General features: G+C 38.3%; 1 protein-coding gene across 1 annotated transcript; it reads left to right on the forward strand.

The window, feature by feature from the left end:
* Window positions 1-5,681: 5,681 nt before the first annotated feature.
* Window positions 5,682-22,836, forward strand: LOC123534332 (uncharacterized). Its single transcript, XM_053539745.1, has 5 exons — window positions 5,682-5,810; window positions 5,972-6,753; window positions 14,982-15,259; window positions 21,675-21,812; window positions 22,729-22,836. Exons 1-5 carry the CDS (start codon window positions 5,701-5,703, stop codon window positions 22,834-22,836), a joined length of 1,416 nt encoding a protein of 471 aa, XP_053395720.1. The 5' UTR covers window positions 5,682-5,700.
* The last annotated feature ends 1,808 nt before the right edge of the window (window positions 22,837-24,644 follow it).

Below are 24,644 nucleotides of genomic sequence, written 5' to 3' on the forward strand. Positions count from 1 at the left end.
TTTCAATTGATCTTCATGAATTTTGGTCAGAATGATTTCCTTGATGAAATCTAGGCCGAATTTGAAAATGGGTCATCTCGGGTCAAAAACTAGGTCACTAGGTCAAATCAAAGAAAAACCTTGTGTATGCGATAGAGGCGGTATTTTTCAATTGATCTTTATGAATTTTGGTCAGAATGATTACCTTGATGAAATCTAGGCCGAGTTCGAAAATGGGTCATCTCGGGTCAAAAACTAGGTCACTAGGTCATATCACGTAAAAACCTTGTGTAGGCAATAGAGGCTGTATTTTTCAATTGATCTTCATGAATTTTGGTCAGAATGATTACCTTGATGAAATTTAGACCAAGTTCGAAAATGGGTCATCTGGGGTCAAAAACTAGGTCACTTGGTCAAATCAAAGAAAAACCTTGTGTATGCAATAGAGGCTGTATTTTTCAACTGATCTTCATGAAATTTAGCCAGAATGATTACCTTGATAAAATCTAGGCCGAGTTCAAAAATGGGTCATCTGTGGTCAAAAACTAGGTCACTAGGTCAAATCGAAGAAAAACATTGTGTATGCAATAGAGGATGTATTTTTCAATTGATCTTCATGAAATTTGGTCAGAGTGATTGCCTTGATGAAATCTAGGTCGATTTTGAATATGGGTTATCAAAAACTAGGTCACTAGGTCAAATTAAAGAAAAATCTTGTGTATGCGATAGAGACTGTTTTTTTCAATTGATTTTTATGAAATTTGGTCAGGTTGATTGCCTTAATGAAATCTAGGTCGAATTTGAATATGGGTCATCTGAGGTCAAAAACTAGGTCACTTGGTCAAATCAAAGAAAAAACTTCTGTATGTGATAGAGGCTGTATTTTTCAGTTGATCTTCATGATTTTGGTCAGAATGATTGCCTTGATAAAATCTAGGTCGAGTTTGAACATGGGTCATCTAGGGTCAAAAACTAGGTCATATCTAAGAAAATGGTTGTTTTATCGCAAGAGACCAATCTTAATGAAAATTGGTCAGAATATTTGTTTCCATGAAATCACTAGGTCAAACGTGTTTTACACTGTTATGGAGTGTTTCTTAGGTGAGCGACCTAGGGCCATCTTGGCCCTCTTGTTATATCTTTATTTTTACATTTTAATTTGTAAAACATATGAATGATTAATGTTTCAGTGTCAAGATACTAGCTTTCTTTTCACAATGTAATCAAAGACATCCTGTCTGAAACCAAGTGTCAGAAGTGTAAATTGTTATGATCTGATTCGTTTTCAACTGTTGTTTTGAACAGAAAGTGAGCGTGTGGAAACAAAGCCAAAAATTATAAGATTCGAAAAAGAAATAGCGTGCTGAATTTTTAGAATAAAATAATGCAAATATCGCATTAAGAGCTTCGTTGATAGTTCTTGAAATGTTCTACTTTATTAAATTACAAATACATAAAATATGATGATAAATGTCTGACTGTTAGTAAAAAAGGAAACAAATTACAGCAAATCAAAGACATGGTGTATAGAGTAACTAGTTGAATTCCTACAGATCTGTTCTGTTTTGTTTATTACCGTACATGTTCTGTGTATTGTGACCTATATTTCAGTTATTCCTCTAAAATGGTCCTATTTAACAATCACCGCGTGGACAAATTAACATAAATATATATCATATTATAATGAATTATCACCAGTATTGAAATGATTACTTTAGAAGCTGGAGAAGCATTCCATATATGTAAATGTTACTTTCAACAGTACCTCAATCATGTAACGGCGGTCAATTAACCTAATCAGTGTTTCTGGAGTCTCTACAAGTATTAGCCTTTTCCCCGCAAGTAACTGCCAACTTTTCCATATGATTCAGAAGTGGAGGACGCAGTTACTCCTTACAATGTCTATTATCAAATTATTATGGAGAACATACACCTCTCCTTGGGATCAAACTTACGACCCCGCGATCCTTAGATCTGCGCTCTCCTTATTGAGCTAAAATACTTGGTTGTATTCATGACAGTAAAGTGATTTTAACTGTTTATGTGAGAATTTTATATATATATTTATATGTAATTCATTTTCGTTGTAGTCTTCCTCCTCAAAACCAACCACATTTTTCCTTTCGCACACATTTATCAAAAGGTGTACAGTATGTAAATAATCTTTTGATAGTCAGTTCAAAGCTTAAATTCAAATTTTATTGCTAACTGACTTTTGTTTTTATCTTTGCCAAATTTTGACAGATTTGAATGAAAATTGGACACATTGTTTAATGACCAGTTCAGTTAAATAAACGTAACAGCGATATCAACTGTGCGTACATTCATTGAGCCATATGTCAGTTCAAATAAGGTAACCTAAAAATAAAACGTCACAGAATGTTACCCTTACGGTTAAATGAATATAATTCAGGCTATGATCGTTTTTATGTTTTATTATAATAAAATAATCATTAAACATTGTGTAGAACATCATTCAAATCTGTCAAAATTTGGCGACAAAAGAAAAAAAAAAACAGGTGTGGAGTTAGAAAAGTTGTTGAGTTTATTATTAATAAATGCACTATTTTGCTTCCTTTAGTACCTTAGAAGTCATTTTCAAAAGTTCATTTTTGACCTTGACATGTCTGTGACCTTGAAATTACATTAAAATAACCCTTGGATACGACAGTACCAAAAATATTTTTGCAGTTGATCTACATATTAGATTGGCAAACATGTCAAGTATAACACACTTTGCCATCGTTTTCCACTTTTCCTAGATATATATTATTCTATATATAATATATATATATATTATGCATATATATTTTATATTATCATCAGTTTTATTTACAAAATACTAAAGAGCGTTGAAAAACAATATTTAAACCAATTTAGATGTTTTATAAAAATAAAACGAGTGAACAGCGGTATAGTTTATCTGTAAATGCACTCATTTGACCTTTGACCCCATTATACTGTAATGAGGAACCCCATAAGGCGACAGCCCCTTTTAAATTTAATGTTTGATCCTAAGGAACACTTTTATAATAATATCCGAGCATTAACAAAAAATGCCATCATAAGTCACATTTTCCTCAGATATTGGCAGACTAGAAGGCCTAGAGCTTAGATATTTGACATGTAGCATTGCCTAGTTGACCTCTGCAAAATTTGTTCAAATCATGACCCCCGGGTTCAAAATTGACCCCGCTCCTGGGGTCACTTGATTTTACATAGGAAAATCTTCAAAATTTTTCTAAAAATAAACCAGAAGGCCTAGAGCTTAGTTATTTCAAATGTAGCATTGCCTAGTGGACCTCTACAAAATTTGTTCAAATCATGACCCCCAGGGTCAAATTGACCCCGCCCCAAGGGGTGTCTAGATTGTACATAGAAAAATCTTCAAAATTTTCTAACAATAAACCACAAGGCCTAAAGCTTAGGTATTTGACATGTAGCATTACCTAGTGGACCTCTACAAAATTTGTTCAAATCATGACCCCCGGGGTCAAAATTGTCCCCGCCCCAGGGGTCACTTGATTTTACATGGGAAAATCTTCAAAAAAATTCTAAAAATAAACCAGAAGGCCTAGAGCTTAGATATTTGACATGTAGCATTGCCTAGTGAACCTCTACAAATTTTTTTCAAATCATGACCACCGGGGTCATAATTGACCCCACCCCAGGGGTCACTTGATTTTACATAGAAAAATCTTCAAAATTTTCTAAAAATAAACCAGAAGGCCTAGAGCTTAGATATTTGACGTGTAGCATTGCCTAGTGGACCTCTACAAAATTTGTTCAAATCTTGACCCCCCAGGGTCAAATTGACTCAGCCCCAGGGGTTACTTGATTGTACATAGGGAAAACTTCATAAATTTCCTAATAATAAACCAGAAGGCCTAGATCTTAGATATCTGATATGTAACATTGCCTAGTAGACTTCTACAAACTTTGTTCAAATCATGGCCCGGGGTAAAATTGGCCCCGCCCCAGGGCTTACTTGATTTTACATCGGAAAATCTTCCCCAAAATTTCTAAAAATCATCAGTCTGACATTTGGAACATGTAGCTCATATTGCTCAGGTGAGCGATCCAGAGTCATCATGACCCTCTTGTTGTTTTTTTTTGGTTGGGTTTAACGTCGCACCGACACATTTTAGGTCATATGGCGACTTTCCAGCTTTGATGGTGGAGGAAGACCCCAGGTGCCCCTCCGTGCACCTGGGTAGAACCACCGACCATCCGTAAGCCAGCTGGATGGCTTCCTCACATGAAGAATTCAACGCCCCGAGTGAGGCTCGAACCCACATCGATGAGGGGCAAGTGATTTGAGGTCAGCGACTTTAACCACTCGGCCACGGAGGCCCCTCATGAAACTTTGTCAGAATGTTAATCTTGATGATTCCTAGGCCAAGTTTGAAATTGGGTCATATGGGGTCAAAAAATAGGTCACCTGCTCAAATCAAAGAAAAAGCTTGGTAACACTGTAGAGGCCACATTTATGACCCTATCTTCATGATTCTTGGTCTGAATGTTTTTCTTCATGATTCCAACAGGTTAGCGATATAGGGTCATCATGACCCTCTTGTAGAAAAACGTAGGTCAGACACATTTTTTTAGCTCACCTGAGCACAAAGTGCTTGGGGTAAGCTATTGTGATCGCTCACCGTCCGTCGTCCGTCCGTCCACACTTTCCTTTAAACAACATCTCCTCATAAACCATTAAGCCAATTTCATCCAAACTTTACAGGAATGTTCCTTGGGTGAAGCTCTACAAAAATCTTTCAAAAAATTGAATTCCATGCAGAACTCTGGTTGCCATGGCATCCGAAAGGAAAAACTTCAAAAATCTTCTTCTCAAAAACCAGAAGCCCTAGAGCTTAGATATTTGGTGTGAAGCATTGCCTAGTGGACCTCTACCAAGTTTATTCAAATCATGACCCCGGGGTCAAAATTGACCCCGCCCCAGGGGTCACTTGATTTTACATAGGAAAATCTTAAAAAATCTTCTTCTCAAAAACCAGAAGCCCTAGAGCTTAGATATTTCACATGTAGCATTGCCTAGTGGACCTCTACTAAAGTTGTTCAAATCATGACCCTGGGGTCAAAATTGACCCCGCCCCAGGGGTCACTTTATTTTACATAGGAAAGTCTTCAAAAAATTTCTTAAAATAAACCAGAAGGCCTAGAGCTTCGATATTTCACATGTAGCATTGCCTAGTGGACCTCTACAAAATTTGTTCAAATCATGACCCCTGGGGTGAAAATTGACCCCGCCCCAGGGGTCACTTCAAAAATTTTCTAAAAAATAAACCAGAAGGCCTATATCTTAGATATTTCACATGTAGCATTGCCTAGTAGACTTCTACAAACTTTGTTCAAATCATGACCCCCGGGGTCAAAATTGACCCCGCCCCAGGGGTCACTTGATTTTACATAGGAAAATCTTCAAAAAATTTCTAAAAATAAACCAGATGGCCTAGATCTTAGACATTTGACATGTAGCATTGCCTAGTAGACTTCTACAAAATTTGTTCAAATCATGACCCCCGGGGTAAAATTGGCCCCGTCCCAGGGGTTACTTGATTGTACACCGGAAAATCTTCCCAAAAAAATCTAAAAATCATCAGTTTGACATTTGAAACATGTAGCTCATATTACTCTGGTGAGCGATCCAGGGTCATCATGACCCTCTTGTTTCTTTTGTCAGGGCATGGATGGGCAGCGTTGCTTATGGCGGGAAATGATACGAAAAACAGAAAAGCAGCAAAGGGCTTTGTAAAGGATATCACTGATGTACATGAAGTAATAACTTCAAAATTTCCACTTGTTATGGGTGTCAGGTAATTGAAATTGCATTTCTTTTAAGTCACCTATTGAGACATAAATTATTTTCAACAGTTGGTAAAAAACTTGTAGTTATGATGTCTGTATATATATATTAATATAAAAATTTAGTTAAACAAAACAATTTACTGTTGTTGTGTTGATGTTCTTTTTGCAGAAAGGAGCATGTGGCGATAGTTCGCCCGGAAAAGCCAGGTAATGCTGAAAAATTCAAGGGAAAGAACGGGCAGTTAGATGAAGCTTTTAAAATGCTTAAAGAAATAAACAACACTCAAACACTACTGATCTACTTCTCCGGTCATTACTATGGTGGAAAGGGTTTTCAGCTTGGAAGTGATGAGGAGTTTTTGTCACTGGAAGAACTTCAGACTAAAGTTTTGTCTTGTTTAAGTGGCGTTGATTATAAGTCACCCACTTTTCCATTAAGCAGCAAGCGTCTCATAGTATTTTTAGACTGCTGCTCAGCGCCAGGAATGAAAGTACCACGTTTTGAGGAGAAATCTTGCTTAAGCCTTGTGCAGCTGAATGCATGCCGACCAAACCAAGAGGCCTATGGGGATGCTGAAAACGGTAGTAAATTTACATTATTCTTTAAACAGGGATTGACCGGAAGAGCTCTTGGTAAACAATGCTATAACATTATGGAAGGAAAGATTAAACAATGCCAAGAGTGTGAACTTTCAGGAGATTTGGTAACTCTTCAAGACTTGAATAAATATATAACTCGCCATCTTAAACCTTATGAGACCAGTTACCAAACAGTTATATATTATGATAATGCGAGTGATCTCGATACCAAAATTGGTTATGCAATACAATACAGTATTGGACTACGCTTCACATTTAAACTGGGTGATGACGAAAAAAGAAACAGTATTCAACAACGAATGTTCACCAATATGATATCACTTCGGACAATTTTATCTGACAAATTCATAGGTATGTACAGTTATAACATGCATTTTAGAGGTTAGGGATTCCGTGGCCGAGTGGTTAAGGTCGCTAACTTCAAATCACTGCCCTTCATCGATGTGGGCTCGAGCCTCACTCGGGGCGTTGAATTCTTCACGTGAAGAAGCTATCCAGCTGGCTTATTGAAGGTCGTTGGCTCCACCCAGGTGCCTGCTCGTGATGAAATATTGCCTGGAGGGGCACCTGGAGTCTTCCCCCACCATCAAAGCTGGAATGTTGCCATATGACCTAATTGTGTTGGTGCGATGTTTAACCCAACAAAATAAAAAAAAAATTGAGGTGTGTCAGTTAAGTGCGACTGCAATCCTAAGAGCAAAACCTTTATTAGGGTGCAATGATTGGTTTACTTGAATGACTCGCAAAAATTGTCTGAGTGTAGTTTTATTAGCCAGGTTTTCATAGAAAACCAGTTATAAGATTGGGGTAGGATGGGCGGGCGGATGTCAAACCACACAATTACTTTAGTTTGGAACAAGCTATAGACACGAATTTTGGCCTGTAGATAGATGGTAAGGAGACGAAGGATTGCATTCGGGGTCATTTGGATCAAGGTCAAAGTCGCTGTTGCTAAAAATAGAAAAAAAATGTTTTCCGCTCAACCGCTCAATAACTTTAGTTTGCATTGATTTATTGAAATTAAAGTTGGCCTGTAGGTAGCTAAATAGAAAAACCAAGGTTGGGATTGTATATGGGGTTATTGGGATCAAGTTCAAGGTCAGAATAACTTATTTAATCTTCACACTTAGAAAAATTCGCAGTGGCACAGTGGTCTAGAACTTTGGGCCAAAAGCTACTTTTAAGTCAGTGGGACGGAAGGGCGTCGGTTAAAATTCTACTGAGATCCAATTGTTAAAAAAAATTTTTTAGCATGAATGTTAACCTCAGTGAGACGGAGTGTCATGCACAAACCCGAGGTTCCTATCTCAAAGGTCAATGTCAGACTTAGAGGTCTTAATGTCAAATTCAATTATGACTGTCCGTCCGGAGCATTTCTTCCTCATGCATGGAGGGATTTCGATTCAACTTGGCACAATTGTTCACCATCATGAAATGGAGTGTCATGCACAAGAACTAGGTCCCTAGGTCTAAGGTCAAAGTCACACTTAGAGGTTAAAGGATACAAGAATGACAACTTTGGCCGGAGCATTTCTTCTTCATGCATGGAGGGATTTTGTAACTTGGCACAAATGTTCACCACCATGAGACGGAGTGTCAAACGCAAGAACCAGGTCCTTAGGTCTAAGGCCAAGGTCACACTTAGAGGTCAGAGGTAAGATACAAGAATGACTTTGTCTGGAGCATTTTTGTTTCATGCATGGAGTGATTTTGATATAATTTGGCACAATTGTTCACCATTATGGGCCAGAGTGTCATGCGCAAGAACCAGGTCCCTGGTTTAGAATTACTTTCCTTTGTTGTTACTATAAATATCTTATATTGTAACTTTTTATTACTGGTCGTAGGGAAAAACCAAGACCACTTTTCTGTAGTACAACATGCATGTTAAATCCACTTCTGAGGTGTAATCTCTACTGGTAAGGATTTTTGTGTGGACTTAGAATTTTTTTAGTTCACCTGAGCACAGGGTGAGCTATTGCGATCGCTCACCGGCGTCCGTCCACACTTTCCTTTTAACAACATCTTCTTCTTAACCACCAGGCCAATTTTGATGAAACTTCACAGGGATGTTCCTTGGATAGTCTTCTTTAAAAATTGTTCAAAGAATTGAATTCCATGCAGAACTCTGGTTGCCATGACAACCGAAAGGAAAATCTTTAAAAATCTTCTTGTCCAAAACCACAGGTCCCAGGGCTTTGATATTTGGTATGTAGCATTATCAAGTGGTCCTCTACCAAGATTGTTCAAATTATCCCCCTAGGATCAAATATGGCTCCGCCCCGGCGGTCACATGGTTTATATAGACTTATATAGGGAAAAACTTTGAAAATCTTCTTGTCCAAAACCACAAAGCCTAGGGCTTTGATATTTGGTATGTAGCATCATCTAATGGTCTTCTGCCAGGTTTATTCAAATTATCCCCCTAGGGTCAAATATGGCCCCCGCTCCGGGGGTCACTTAGTTTATGTAGACTTATATAGGGAAAAACTTTGAAAATCTTCTTGTCCAAAACCACAGGGAATAGGGCTTTGATATATGGTGTGTAGCATCATCTAATGGTCCTCGACAAAGATTATTCAAATTATCCTCCTAGGGTCAAATATGGCCCGACCCTGGGGGTCACATGGTTTAAACAGACTTATATAGGGCAAAACTTTGAAAATCCTCTTGTACAAATCCACATGGCTTAGGGCTTTGATATTTAATATGTAGCATTCTATAGTAGTCCTTTAGCAAGATTGTTTAAATTATCTCCCTGTGGTTAAATATGGCCCCGCCCTGGGGTCACGTGGTTTATATAGACTTATATAGGGAAAATCTTCATGCACAAAACCACATAGCCTAGGGCTTTAATATTTGTTATATTGCATCATATAGTAGTCCTTTACCAAGACTGTTCAAATTATTCCCCTAGGGTTAAAAATGGCCCATTGTGGGGCACATTGTTTAAATAGACTTGTACAGGGAAAAACGTTTTAAAAAATTCTCGTCTTAAACGATAAGGCCCAAAGCTTAGATATTTAATATATGGCATGCTCTAGTGGTTCTCTAACAAGATTGCTCAAATCATGACCCTGGGGTTAATATAGACCACGCCTTGTTTGTTTTTTAAGCTTAAGCAAAGAAATTTGTTCAAGCAAGCAACTAAACGCAGGTGAGCGATATAGTGCCATCATGACCCTCTTGTTTAAGATACGGCCTAGCAATTGAGATGACATGTTCAGTTTTGCACACCGATCATAAAACTGACTTTCAGTGACCATGAATGTGACCTACTGACCTACTTCCTTAATATTTTAGCATCAGTTAGCCATTTGAAACATGTGGCTCATATTACTCAGGTGAGCGATCCAGGGTCATTATGGCCCTCTTGTTTAAAGATTAACTTCCCTTTGTTGTTACTATAAATAACTTATATTGTAACGTTTTGCAGTCTTTTTATACGCCCGAAGGGACGTATTATGTTATGGTATCGGTGTCTGTCTGTCCGCCGTCCGTTAGCAATTTCGTGTCCGCTTTGTAACTCTTGAACCCCTTGAAGGATTTCAAGGAAACTTGACACAAATGTTCACCACACTGAGGTGACGTGCAGAGCGCATGTTTTGGATGTCTCATTTCAAGGTCAAAGTCACATTTAGGAGTCAAAGGTCATATGAGTGTGTTTCGTGTCCGCTCTGTAACTCTTGAACTGCTTGAAGGATTTCAAAGAAACTTGGCACATATGTTCACCACACTGAGACGACGTGCAGAGCGCTTGTTTCGTATGACTAGCTTCAAGGTCAAGGTCACACTTAGGAGTGAAAGGTCATATATGACTTTGCTGTGTCCGCTCTGAAACTCTTGAACTACTTGAAGGATTTTAAAGAAACTTGGCACAAATGTTCACCACACTTAGGCGACCTGCAGAGCGCATGTTTTGGATGACTCGCTTCAAGGTCAAGGTCACACTTAGGGGTCAAAGGTCATATATGACTTTGTGTATATTGCTATGCATTGCAGTGCTCTTATTTTTATTTGGCAGATCCCTTTTTGTTCTCTTACAAATTTTTTTTTTTGAATTACTTCCCTTTTTTGTTACTATAAATAGCTTATTTTGAAACTTTTTTAATAAAGGCAGTAGGGAAAAACCGAGACCACTTTTCTGTGGTACAACATGGATGGTACATCTAATTTTTAGATGTATTTTGACATAACTTTACCTGGTAAGAATTTTTTTTCGGACTTAGAATTTTTATTTTTGGAATTTTTTCTTTTTGTTTTTCCTGTCCTTTGGGCTTCAACAGTCAAGTTTTTCCTTTCAAATTTTACTCCCATCCTCTGATGTAACCCTTCGGGCGTATATTGTCCCGCTTGGCGGCGCTCTTGTTTTATTTGGCATAAATGTTTGCCTCAATGAGACAGAGTGTCGTGTGCAACTCCCAGCCTTTTTGACAACTGGCGGGCTCGACATGTTGCCCTTGGGCATTTAGTTTTTAAGAACCTGTTGGCATGATGTAAAGTTTGAAAGCCTGGTTTTCGTAGAATTTCCACGTTTCTTGTTTGATCTGTTTACTTGCTCAAAAGCTAGGTATCTGAGGGTAATGTCAAAAGTATCAGTAAATTAATTTTCAACATCAATCTTATTATCCCCCGCCGATGAAATCGGGAGGGGGGTATTGAAATGGCGTTGTCCGTCCGTGCGTCCGTCCGCAGCCATTTCTCAGTAACTAGCAGGTAGAATTCCATAAAACTTGAAATAAACATGAACCAACATACTGCGATGATGCCCGTTTTTTTTTTGGATCGGTCAATTTCCCTTAAAGTTATTCCCCATGATTTAATGAAAAATCCACGTCTGCAGCCATTTCTCAATAACAAGCTGGTAGAATTTCATGAAACTTGAAATAAATATGAACCAACATACTTTGATGATGCCCGTCGTTTTTTTTTATTGGTCAATTTTCCTTAGAGTTATTGCCCTGTAATTGTTTAAAAAATCCACAGATTTGTACATAACAAACCAACCAATTGGTAGAATTTCATTAAACTTGTTTCATTCTTTTCCATGAACATTTATTATAAACATGTGAAGTTGTTGTATACCCACACCTGGTCACCACCTTGCCTTGGTCACACCCCTCCCCCTCCCACCCCACCTCCAAATTTTTTTTTTTCATTCCTTTTTTTTTCCAAACCTTCCATGAATATTTATCAACATGCAAAGTTGTACCGTTTCCCCACCTCACTCCTCCACCCAGTCATGCTTACCACCCCGATCATGCATTCCCTCCCCCACCTCCATTTTTTTTTCATTTTTAATTTTCCATCAATATTTATATCAAGTATATTATCAACATGTGAAGTTTTGTACCCTCACCCGGTCACCCCCGCTGATCCCCACCCCGAAAAAAAAGCATTCATTTTTCTGTTAAATTGATTTTGGCTAATGAAATTATTTGCTTCTTAGTAACATCCTGAACTTTTTGCCGGATATATTTTTTGCCGTTCCTCACCACAAACCCTTTCGGCGGGGGATACCAATTCATCGAATTTACTTGTTGTTTCTTCTGTAGGTCTGATGTTTATAGTAGATACGTTCATGTGAAACCATGCCATTCTACTGAATCTGCTAAAAAACATCTTGTAAAAACACTAAAGAGTATCCAAAACAAATTGTTCCGGAATACGACGATTTTCTTTAATGGAAAGGCCAAATCTGTTACAGAGTAGAATTCCAGTTCAAACTCGACTGTAATTCCTCCAGTTCATTGTTTGAACTTTCACTGGCGTGGTTTCAACATTCATCGTCATAGTTTCGACTCCCTCCTTCCTGGTATGCATAACACTCGGCCTGTCTATATGCTGCTATTTATAACATCAGTGAAATACTTATGTCTCATTCATTATCCTGCATTTGCAAGACAGGACAGATTGATGTAGCGCTAGAATGTTATGAATATTTACCAAGTCGTGCTGTTGAGATCACACAGCACAAAGTCAAACCAACAGTGGAATAGGTAATAGAAGGAGTAGGGGTTCACGAGAATAATTAGGTTGTTACGCCTTCTCGAAATAACCTCGTTATTCGAGTGGCCCCTATGCTTTTTGTTTTGTATCATCGTCCGCCAATATGAACAACGCATTCTGCTACTAATTTTGATTGAACATTCAATTTTAAGCGTTGGTACTATCACGTGACAAGCGTACTCTAACTGAAAAAGAGAACGGTTTCAGAAAGTTCAACATACAGCATTCTATATGTAGGCTGGAGCTAAGACATGTTCTCTAACTTATTTAGAGTATGGCTTATTGCCAAGCCTTTTCCTTAGTTAAAGAATATTGCAGATAGAAGTTAACAGTTATAATGTCAATGCAGGTAAACCATGATACAATGGAAGATAAAAGCATGTTGATATAATCGAAAGCGCAATAGTGAAAATATTTGTTTCGTGAGTTCGTGTTTTCACTATCATAGTTTCGTACTTTTCGAGTTTCACCATCCAGGTCAATATCAGCTTGATACTTTAATCGTCGCAGTTGTTTGTTTTCGATTTTTTAGCCCACCATCATCAGATGGTGGGCTATTCAAATCACTCCGCGTCCGTGGTCCGTCCGTCCGTCCTTCCGTCCGTTAACAATTTCTCGTTATCGCATCTCCTCAGAAACTACCTGGGGGATTTTGACCAAACTTTGTCAGAATGATGTATTGGTACCCTAGTTGTGTCCCCCTGAAAATCAGACTGGTTCAACAATTTTTTAGTAAGTTATGGCCCTTTGTTTATTTCTATAATTCACATAGATTTATATAGGGAAAAACTTTGAAAATCTTCTTGTCCAAAACCACAGAGCCTAGGGCTTTGATATTTGGTATGAAGCATCATCTAGTGGTCCTCTACCAAGATGATTCAAAATATTTCCTTGGGGTCTAATATGGCCCCGCCCCGGGGGTCACATGGTTTATATAGACTTATATAGGGAAAAACTTTGAAAAACCTCTTGTTCAAAACCACAGGGCCTAGGGCTTTGATATTTTGTATATGACATCATCTAGTGGTCTTCTACTAAGATTGTTCAAATTATCCGCCTAGGGTCAAATATGGCTCCGCCCCGGGGGTCACATGGTTTACATAGACTTACATAGGGAAAAACATTGAAAATTTTCTTGTCCAAACCACAAAGCCTAGGGCTTTGGCATTTGTAATGTAGCATCATCTAGTGGTTCTCTACCAAGTTTGTTCAAATTATCCCCCTAGAGTCAAATATGGCCCCGTCCTGGGGGGTCACATGGTTCATATAGACTTATATAGGGAAAAGATTTTAAAATCTTCTTGTCAATAACCTACAACATTCAAATTTGGACCACATGTATAGTTTTGAGTGGCAAGATGAACCTTGACATGAGTTGACCTTGATTTTGACCTAGTGACCTACTTTCACATTTCTGTAGCTACAGCCTTTAAATTTGGACCACTTGCATAGTTTTGTGCACTGAAAAAAACTTTGACCTTGACTTTGACCTAGTGACCTACTTTCACATTTTTGAAGGTACAGGCTTCAAATTTGGACCACATGCATAGTTTTGTGTTCCGAATTGGAATTTGACCTTGATTTTGACCTACTGACCTACTTTCACATTTCTCAAGCTACAGCCTTCAGATTTGGACCACATGCATAGTTTTGTGTACCGAAACAAACTTTGACCTTTACATTGACCTAGTGACCTACTTTCACATTTTTGAAGGTACAGGCTTCAAATTTGGAACACATGCATAGTTCTGTGTTCCGAAATAAAATTTGACCTTGATTTTGACCTAGTGACCTACTTTCACATTTCTCGAGCTACAGCCTTCAAATTTGGACCACATGCATAGTTTTGTGCACCGAAATGAACTTTGACCTTAAGATTGACTTAGTGACCTACTTTCACATTTCTGTAGCTACAGGCTTCAAATTTAGACCACATGCATAGGATTGTGTACCGAAACAAACTTTGACCTTGACATTGACCTAGTGACCTACTTTCACATTTTTGAAGGTACAGACTTTAAATTTGGACCACATGCATAAATTTGTGTTCTGAAGTGTAATTTGACCTTGATTTTGACCTAGTGACCTACTTTCACATTTCGTCCTTGAAATTGATCTAGTGACCTACTTTCACATTTCTCAAGCTACAGCTTTCGAATTTGGACCACATGCAAAGTGTTGTGTACGGAAATGAAATTTGACCTTGAGCTAGTCAGTAAGTCTTGAAATTTGGAACACTCAAAAATGGCACATTGGTGGGCGCCAAGATCACTCTGTGATCTCTTGTATTTTCTTGGTTTCATGGTTTTTCATCAATTACGATTAAAACATTTATCATTTTATTTGAGAGCGTATTAGGTGGGGGAGAAAAATATAAAACGCGATAGTCCTAAAGGAAGTACAGTCAGTCTAAGATAAGAACATGGCACCACTCTGCTCTGCTTTGTGTTAACTAGCTATGCTCCATAATACTTAAGATCTTGAATTTGAAATGTTGCACGATGGTAAAATACTCATAATTTATAAACCACGAAGAGGATACTTCAGTTTTGAATTTTTAATTTTAATAGAGGTGATGCAACCTGGCAGTAGTGAAGAGCCACCATTAGAGACAGAGGGAGTCCGTGACATACTATGTATCGAAATAGAACATGGTCCAAAGTATGTGCATAGGGACGAGCTGGATTCTTTGGAGAGGGTTATGGGAGCATGGTATGCTAAACGAGACCTGATTGTGTCTTTGAGGAGACTGTCTGATATTCGTAATGGAAAGGTTGGAATGTTCTTACCGGCAGGTTATTCAGTGAAACCGATTAAAGAATATCTTGGCCAGAATGAATGCTTCCAAGTAAGTTTATTTCTATTGTTTTTCATCTACGTGACGTTCATCGATACCTTAAGACAAAGGGACGCATGACCACTTTGGCTCAAAATTTCATTTTTATATACTGCTTAGGATACATATTTGCGATAAAGTTATATAATTATATCTATGCAAAGCCATAGTTTCATTGTATAGTATGCTATTCAGCAGTATTTACATTCAGAACCCTTCCAAATGATAACCGTATTTATGTTGATTTTTGTTTGTCAAACTTCAATCAATATAAAAATACAAAGGTCAAAACTAAAAGACAGAGATGAATCAAAGCTAAACAACGATAAGAGTTAAAAGCTGTAACAGAAATTGAAGACTCACTTTTCCTTGTGATACCAAACTAGATTTGATCACGATGGTGCGAATAGCTGCCACATTCAAATATGTTAATCAAAATAGAGCGATCCCAGTATTCCAGTGGTTAAACTGTCTGACTACGAAACTAAATAAAAATTACTATTCCCCTACTGGTTTTCAACCAGTTTCAGGGACTGTAGGAATGCGCTTTTCCGTCCGTCCGTCATTCCGTCCGTCCATCCGCAATTTCGTGTCCGGTCCATAACTCTGTCATTCATTCAAGGAATTTAATATTACCTAGCACAAATGTTCCCCTTGATGAGTCGATGTGTTATGCGCAAAACCCAGACCCCTGGCTCAAAGGTCAAGGTCACAACTGGAGGTCAAAGGTCAACAAGGTTTTTTTCCTGTCCGGTCGTTAACTCTGCCATCCATGAAGGGATTCTAATAATACTTGGCAGAAATGTACCTCATAATAAGACGATGTGTCATACGCAACTTTCAGACCCCTAGCTCAAAGGTCAAAGTCACACTTGGCAGTCAAATGTTAACATGGCATGAACAGGGTCTGTTTTGTGTCCGGTCCGTAACTCTGTCATTCATAAAGGATTTTAATACTACTTGGCACAAACGTTCCCCATGATGAGACGACATGTCATGCACAAAACCCGGACCCCTTGCTTAAAGGTCAAGGTCACAATTGAAGGTCAAAGGTCAATGTGTTTTTTCCCTTTCCGGTCCAGAACTCGTCATCCATCAAGGGATTACAATATTACTCGGCGAAAACGTTCTCCGTGATGAGACGGTGTGTCACGCGCAACACCCAGAACCCTAGCTTAAAGGTCAAGGTCACAATTGGAAGTCAGATGTCAACAGGGTTATTTTCCTGTCCGGTCCATAACTCTGCCATCCATGAAGGGATTTTAATATTGGCACAGTTGTTCCCCATGATGAGACGACGTGTCATGCGCAAAACCCGGACCCCTAGCTCAAAGGTCAAGGCCACAATTCGAGGCCAAATGGTAATATGTTTTTTTTCCTGGCCGGTCCAGAGCTCGGATTACAATATTACTGGTATAAATGTTCCCTTGCATGAAACAACGTGTCGTGTGCACAACCCGGGCCCTTAGCTGAAAGTTCAAGGTTACATTCAGAGGTTAGAGGTCAAAGGTCAAATTCAAGAATTACTTTGTTCGGAGCATTTCTTCTTCGTGCATGGAGGGATTTTAATTTAACTTTGCACAAATGTTCACCACCATGAGGCACCCTTGTTTTTAGAATTACTTCCCTTTGTTATACCCCCACAAAACTAAGTTTGGGGCGGGTATATAGGAGTGAGCTTGTTGGTCGGCCTGTCTGTCGGTCCGTTGGTTTTCATGGTTTCCAGACAGTAACTCTTGAAAGGCTTTACCGATTTAAATAGTTTTTGGTACACAGGTGTAACATCAGAAAATACAGGTCAAGTTCATCTTTGAGGTCTGCAGGTGAAAGGTCAAGGTCACAGTGACCTGGAACAGTTTAACGGTTTCCGGATGATAACTTGAGAACGCTTGGGCCTAGGATCATACATTTTTGTACACAAGTGTAACATGATAAAATACAGGTCAAGTTCGACTTTGAGGTTAGTATGTCAAAGGTCAAGGTCACATTGACACGAAACAGTTAAACGGTTTCCGGATGATAACTTGAGAATGCTTGGCCTAGGATAATTAAAATTGATAGGGAGGTTGGTCATGACCAGCAGATGACCCCTAATGATTTTGAGGTCAGTAGGTCACAGGTCAAGGTCACAGTGACCCGGAAAATTTAAACAGTTTTTTGACAATAACTTCAGAACGCTTGGGCCTTGGATCACGAAACTTAACAGTGCTCATGACCAGCAGATGACCCCTATTGATTTCGAGTTGAAAAGGACATTTAAACCTTTTCCGGACAATAACATGAGAACGCTTGGGCCGAGGATCAGGAAACTTCATAGGGAGGTTGATCATGACCAGCCGATGACCCTTATTGATTTTGAGGTCAGTAGGTCAAAGGTCAAGCAGGTTCGGCTTTGACATTGGCTTAGTTCTGTGACAAGGCCATATTGTGGGGGTATAATTCGTCACTCCTGTGACAACTCTAGTTGTTACTAAAAATAGCTTTTATTAAATCTTTTCCATTACTGGCCGTAAGGAAAAATCGAGACCACTTTTCTGTGGTACAACATGCACGTTACATCCATTTTTTATGCCCCTGACATCTACTGATGCGGGAGGCATATAGTGATTGACCTGTCCGTTCGTTCGTTCGTTCGTCCGTCCGTACGAGGTTAACCAAATGGGACCGTTTCGTCTAGCATCAATACCCCTTACTAGAATGACTTGATACTAATGCAGATGTAACCTGCGACCATTCGTCATCTTCAGACATCATCTGACCTCAGTTTGACCTTGACCTTGAACTTGACCTCGTTTTGGACTCAGGTTACTTGGTATCGACAAGGATGCCACCGGCATCAAGCGTTTATTGAACGCAGCTTCTTGTTAGGTGTATTTTGGCCTATCTCTACCTGACAAAGAGTTTCGTGTGGACTTATATTATATAGATATTTTTTTAGGATTAACTGCCCTTTGTTGTTACTATAAGTAACTTGTATTATAACTTTTTTATCATTGGCCAAAAATATTCTATATAAAAATACAGGTGCTAGTGTAAAGAATTTGCTATTATGGGCATATATTGTGACATTCTAGCAAGCTTGTTTATAGATGTTATGAAACAATCAACAACTGTAGGTTTTTGTATATGCAAATTTTAATCCAAGTGTTTTGTTATAACATATTGATTATATAGTACAATATTGTTTATACATCATTGACAGATATCGGTTCATTATGTTATTCTGCAGTAGAGAAAATTAGGTGCCTTCCAGTAGGGGACTTTGTATTGCATGGCAATACTTCATTCACTTCTTAACATTGTGATAAGAGTCCTTTATATTGGTGCTTTACACCTGGTACGCTACAGAACCAGTGAAGCTTTAGGAATTGGAGCGCCGTCTATGCCTTGCACTATCCTCATACTAACGTTACTAACAGTCTCCATTATGGGTTAAACACGTTTACAAACAAACAAACATGTTATTCGAAAACAGACACAGTGATTTAGTTGAAACACCGTCTGAATAGGAATTGTTAATTCGACGCCCTTTTCCTAAAAAAGGTAGCCGTATGAAGTTTGTGGGTGAGACGTTAAACCCAAAAGAAATGCACCTGCAAAAAATAACTTGCATTCGAATAAGAGTCTCGTGTACAGGTTCTTTAATAGATTAATTTTCATATGTTACTTGAGTGTAAGGTGTAAAACATGATAGCCCGCCCGCTTAGCTCAGTAGGTAGAGCGTCGGTCTACGGATCGCGGGGTCGTGAGTTCGATCCTCGGGCGGGGCGTATGTTCTCCGTGACTATTTGATAAACGACATTGTGTCTGAAATCATTAGTCCTCCACCTCTGATTCATGTGGGGAAGTTGGCAGTTACTTGCGGAGAACAGGTTTGTACTGGTACATAATCCAGGAACACTGGTTAGGTTAACTGCCCGCCGTTACATGACTGAAATACTGTTGAAAAACGGCGTTAAACCCAAAACAAACAAATAAAACATGATAATTTCTTTCATTAGTGTAAGGTGTAAAACATGATACTTTCTTTCATTATCGCTGGAAAAATTAGGAAAATTATTTTACAGAAACAAGTAAATACAGTTCAAATGTGTATCTAAAGATTTAATAAATCCGCCATTTTGTTTTTTGTTGCCATGGAAACAAAATGGTCGCCAATTTCACCAAATATTTAAATGCGCATAACTTTCTCATTTTAACTCCGATTTTAAAAATTATTTCACTTTGTAGCTCACCTGTTATTGTGATCGCTCGATGTCCGGCGTCCGTCGTTTGTCTGTCTGCCGTCTGTCAACATTTAGCTTGTGTATGCGATAGGGGCTGTATTTTTCAATTGATCTTCATGAAATTTGGTCAGAATGATTGCCTTGATAAAATCTAGGTCAAGTTCGAATATGGGTAATCTGTGGTCAAAAACTAGGTCAATAGGTCAAATAAAAGAAAAACCGTATGTATGCGATAGAGGCTGTATTTTTCAATTGATCTTCATGAAATTTGGTCGGAATGATAGCCGTGAAGAAATCTAGGTCAAGTTCAAATATGGGTCATGTGGGTTCAAAAACTAGGTCACTAGGTGAAATCAAAGCAAAACCTTGTGTAAGCAATAGGGACTACATTTTACACCGGATCTTCATGAAATTTTATCAGAATGTTTTCCTGGATGAAATCTAGGTCGAGTTTGAATATAAGTCGTCTGGGGTCAAAAACAAGGTCAACCAGTCAAATTAAAGAAAAACTTTGCGTACGCAATAGGAGCTGCATTTTACACTGGATATTCATAAAATTTAGTCAGAATGATTGCCTTGATAAAATCTAGGTAAATTTCGAATATGGATCATCTGGGGTCAAAAACCAGGTCACTAGGACAAATCAAAGAAAATCGTTGTGTATGCGATAGAGGTTGTATTTTTCAATTGATCTTCATGAAATTTAGTCAGAATGATTGCCTTGATAAAATCTAGGTTAAATTCGAATATAGGTCATTTTGGATCTAAAACTAGGTAACTAGGCCAAATCAAAGAAAAACCTTGTGTAAGCAACAGGGACTGCAATTTACACCGGATCTTCATGAAATTTGATAAAAATGTATGTCTGGATGACATCTAGGTCAAGTTCGAATATGGGTCATCTGGTGTCAAAAACTAGGTCGCCTGGTCAAATCAAAGAAAAACCTTTTGTACACAATAGGGGCTGCATTTTACACTGAATATTCATAAAATTTAGTCAGAATGGCTGCCTTGATGAAATCTAGGTCAAGTTTGAATATGGGTAATAGGTCGCAAGGTCAAATCAAAGAAAAACCTTGTGTATGCAATAGGGACTGCATTTTACACTGGATCTTCATGAAAGTTTATCACAGTGTTTGTCTTGATAACATCTTAGTCAGGTTTGAATCTGGATCATGTTGGGTCAAAAACTAGGTCATCCAGTCAAATCAAAGGAAAAGCTTAATAACACTTTAGAGGCCACATTTATGACCATATCTTCATGAAATTTGATCTAAATGTTTATCTTGATTATCTTTGGCCCAATTTCGAATCAGGGTCATCTGAGGTCAAAAAGTAGGTCACCTGTTAAAATAAAAGAAAAACCTTGTGTATGCAATAGGGGCTGCATTTTTCATTTAAAGTGCATGAAACTTATCTGGGTCACATGGGGTTAAAAACAAGGTCACCAGGCAAATCAAAGGATAAGCTTGTTCACACTCTAGGGGCCATCTTCATAAAACTTGGTCAGAATGTTTCTTATCATAAGTCTTGGATGATTTCGAATGTGGGTCACGTAAGGCCAAAAACTAGGTCACTGTGTCAAATCAAAGGAAAAGCTTGTATACACTCTAGGGGTCACTTTTTTGTTCAGTTCTTCCTGAAACTTTGTCAGAATGTTTGTTTTTATGGAATCTTGGACAAGCACGAATCTGGGTCATGTGGAGTCAAAAACTAGGTCACTAGGTCAAATCAAAGAAAATACTTGTTTGCATTCAAGATTTTTGGTCAAATCTTTATGAAAGAACAATGTTGACTTTCCCTTTAAGTGTTCCTGGAGTCTGTAACTGTATCAGTACTAATATGTACCATGAAAGTAAACCTAACTTTTCCATGTAAATCTGAGATTAAAGGCCAACGATTTCAGACACAAGGTTTTCTACCAATCTTCACGGAGAACATGTACGCCTCGACCTTGGATCAAACTCGCGGCCTCAAGATCCATAGATCATCTGCGCTCTTTCTACTGAGCTAAGGCATGAAATTTATCTCGCAATATCTCATGGGTATATTATTCTTGAAACAAAGTTGTCCATTTTTAACGGCACTACTGTGAATTAATAGCTTTATCAAAGTTTCTATTCAATATTGTTTGCTAGAAAATTGCCACACGATTAAGAATGGTCTCGATTTGCAATGTTATTGTTAAGTTTTACTATTAGGAACTGGGACCAAACAGTGAAGAGGATACAGTGTACTCAGTCAAGCTTGAGTCCCTGAGTGAGATTGCAGTACAGGAAGATAACCCATCATTGGAAAAATTTGGCAGCATTCTGGTAGATTTGGAGGATGCATTATCTGTAAATGTTTTTCTTACTTCGCCTTTACCTACGGGCTCCACCTAAGCAGAATGCAGCCTTATCAGAAAATTATAAATTGTTTCGTTAATTAATGAGGTTATTTAATATCCCATAGTTCAGTTTACAGGACCTTGCCTTATGTTTTGATGATTTATGGAGTGTAGAACTAATGAGCCTTGCAGTTTCCGTTGCCATTTCCAAAACAAGCTTAAAAGTTCCGGGAGAAATTCCTATGTTGGCTAACATCTTTGTTTTTTCGATAAATTGATTTTAAAATCATTTGAGCAACAGACTTCATAGCCGTACGTTTGCCACAGTCCGTCGTTTCTTGTTACGTTTCCTGAAGTCCGCCAGTACTATTTCTATAGCACTTTAGCCTAGTTTACGAAGAAGATTTATAACCCATGTAATAGTAATTTCACCATCCTATTTGACTTGGTAGCCGCGAAATTCCAAGCAGTATGCTGTCCATTTTGTCACATATTTGCGCGCGCACAGCTTCACTGCGAATTGTTGAATTTAAGTAAATGTATAAATATATTTGTAAAGATTTGTGTAGGAATAGTATTTCAGCCCCGACAAACCATTTGAATTTGTCTTTAACAACAACCATGAACAGTGCGTGAACTAAATTATTATACAAAGATAAGACATGTTAAAATTTATTTGTAAAGATTTGTGTAGGAATAATATTTCGGCCCAGACAAAGCATTTGAATTTGCCTTTAAAAACGACCATGAACAGTATGTGAACTAAATTACTGTACAAAGATAAGACACTGTAGGCCCATTAGAGCATAGCAGTTCAGATGTCTTCTTGTTAATTTATATATCTATGTGCAAGAATTGATTTAATCTTGCATATATTATGTTTTAATTGGCAAGTTAATCAAGCAAGACATATGTTTGTCTTTCAGAAAGAAAAGGAGTACAAGATGCTGCACATCATTTTTCCTGGCGCACATGGAAAACAAAGAAATGACTTCATCTGTTTTCAGATTGTGAAACAGAATGAAGAGGATTAAGGATTAGACAGAGATAGGACAGTAATCCTGTTGGATAATAAGTAGTTCCAACACATTTAGATGATCTCCTTTTGTATTAAAGCTCACCTGAACCAGAGGCTCATGGTGAGCTTTTGTGACCGCTCAATGTCAGTCGTCCGTCGTCCGTCAACATTTTCTATAAAAATCTTCTTGAAAACCACTGGGCAGAATTACACCAAACTTCACAGGAATGATCCTTGGGTGGTCCCCTTTCAAAATTGTTCAAAGAATTTAATTCCATGCAGAACTCTAGTTGCCATGGCAACCGAAAGGAAAAACTTTTAAATATTCTTGTCCGGCCCGCAAGGTGTAGAACCTTCATATTTGGCATGTGACATCATCTTATGGTCCTCTATCAAGTTTGTTCAAATTGGGCCCCTGGGGTGAAAAGAGGCCCTGCCCCGGGGGTCCGGGGGTCACAAGTTTTACATAGACTTACATAGTAAATTTTTTTTTTTTAACTTCTTGTCTAAAACAACATGACCTAGTCCTTTGATATTTTGTATGTAGCATTGGCTTGTGGTCCTCTACCCAAATTGTTCAAATTATGCCCCTGGGGTAAAAAGAGGCCCTGCCCCGGGGGTCTCATGTTTTACATAGACTTAAATAGGAAAAAAACTTCTTGCCTGAAAAATCTTCTTGCCTGAAACTGCAAGGCCTAGGCTTTTGATATTAAGTATGTTGCCTTTCCTAGTGTTTCTCTACCAAAATTATTCAAATTATATCCCTAGGGTGTAAAGAGGCCCTGCCCTTGGGGTATCAAGTTTAACATAGACTTATATGGGGAAAAAAATAAAGATCTTCTTGTCTGAATGTTCAAGTCCTAAGCATTTGATATTTGGTTTATAACATTGCCTGGTTGATCTCTATCAAGTTTCTTCAAATTATGCCCCTGGGGTGAAAAGAGGCCCCACCCTGCGGGTCTCTTGTTATAATTATGAGTTACATAGGAAAAAATACTTCAAAAATTATCAGGTCATATTTCCTAGACAGTTTAATTATAATTACCTGATGACTCAAGCGATTAGGATCACTTGACTATGACCTTGACCTACTGACCTACTTTCTTGTTTTTAGCTCACCTGAGCACAAAGTGCTCACGGTGAGCTTTTGTGATCGCCCTGTGTCCGTCGTCCGTCCTCTGTCCGTCGTCCGTCGTCATCAACAATTTGACCTGTTAACACTCTAGAGGTCACAATTTTGGCACAATCTTAATGAATCTTGGTCAGAATGTTACCCTCAATAAAATCTTGGACGAGTTCGATATTGGGTCATCTGGGATCAAAAACTAGGTCACCAGGTCAAATCAAAGGAAAAGCTTGTTAACACTCTAGAGGTCACAATTTTGGCCCAATCATCATGAAACTTGGTCAGAATGTTACCCTCAATAAAATCTTGGACATGTTCTATATTGGGTTATCTGGGGTCAAAAACTAGGTCACCAGGTCAAATCAAAGGAAAAGCTTGTTAACACTCTAGAGGCCACATTTATGACTATATTTGGTCCGAATGTTAATCCTGATGATCTCAAAGTCCAGTTTGAATCTGGGTCACGTAGGGTCAAAAACTAGCTCACCAGGTCAAAGCGAAGGAAAAGCTAGTAAACACTGTAGAGGCCACATTTATAACCATATCTTAATGAGACTTTGTCAGAATGTTAATCTTGATGATATATAAGACAAGTTCAAATCTGGGTCAGATGGGGTCAAAAACTAGGTCACTAGGTCAAATCAAAGGTAAAGCTTGTTAACACTCTAGAGGCCACATTTATGACCGTATCTTCATGA

This window comes from Mercenaria mercenaria, chromosome 3, assembly GCF_021730395.1.
Source record: "Mercenaria mercenaria strain notata chromosome 3, MADL_Memer_1, whole genome shotgun sequence".
Classification (NCBI taxonomy): Eukaryota; Metazoa; Mollusca; class Bivalvia; order Venerida; family Veneridae; genus Mercenaria; species Mercenaria mercenaria.

Bases quoted from the DNA above. Each gene is read 5' to 3' on its own strand.
- LOC123534332 (XM_053539745.1), top strand. From the start codon at position 5,701: ATGGCGGGAAATGATACGAAAAACAGAAAAGCAGCAAAGGGCTTTGTA. The intron at 5,811-5,971 runs GTAATTGAAATT...TTCTTTTTGCAG, and splicing joins CCACTTGTTATGGGTGTCAG to AAAGGAGCATGTGGCGATAG. The intron at 6,754-14,981 runs GTATGTACAGTT...TAATTTTAATAG, and splicing joins TTTATCTGACAAATTCATAG to AGGTGATGCAACCTGGCAGT.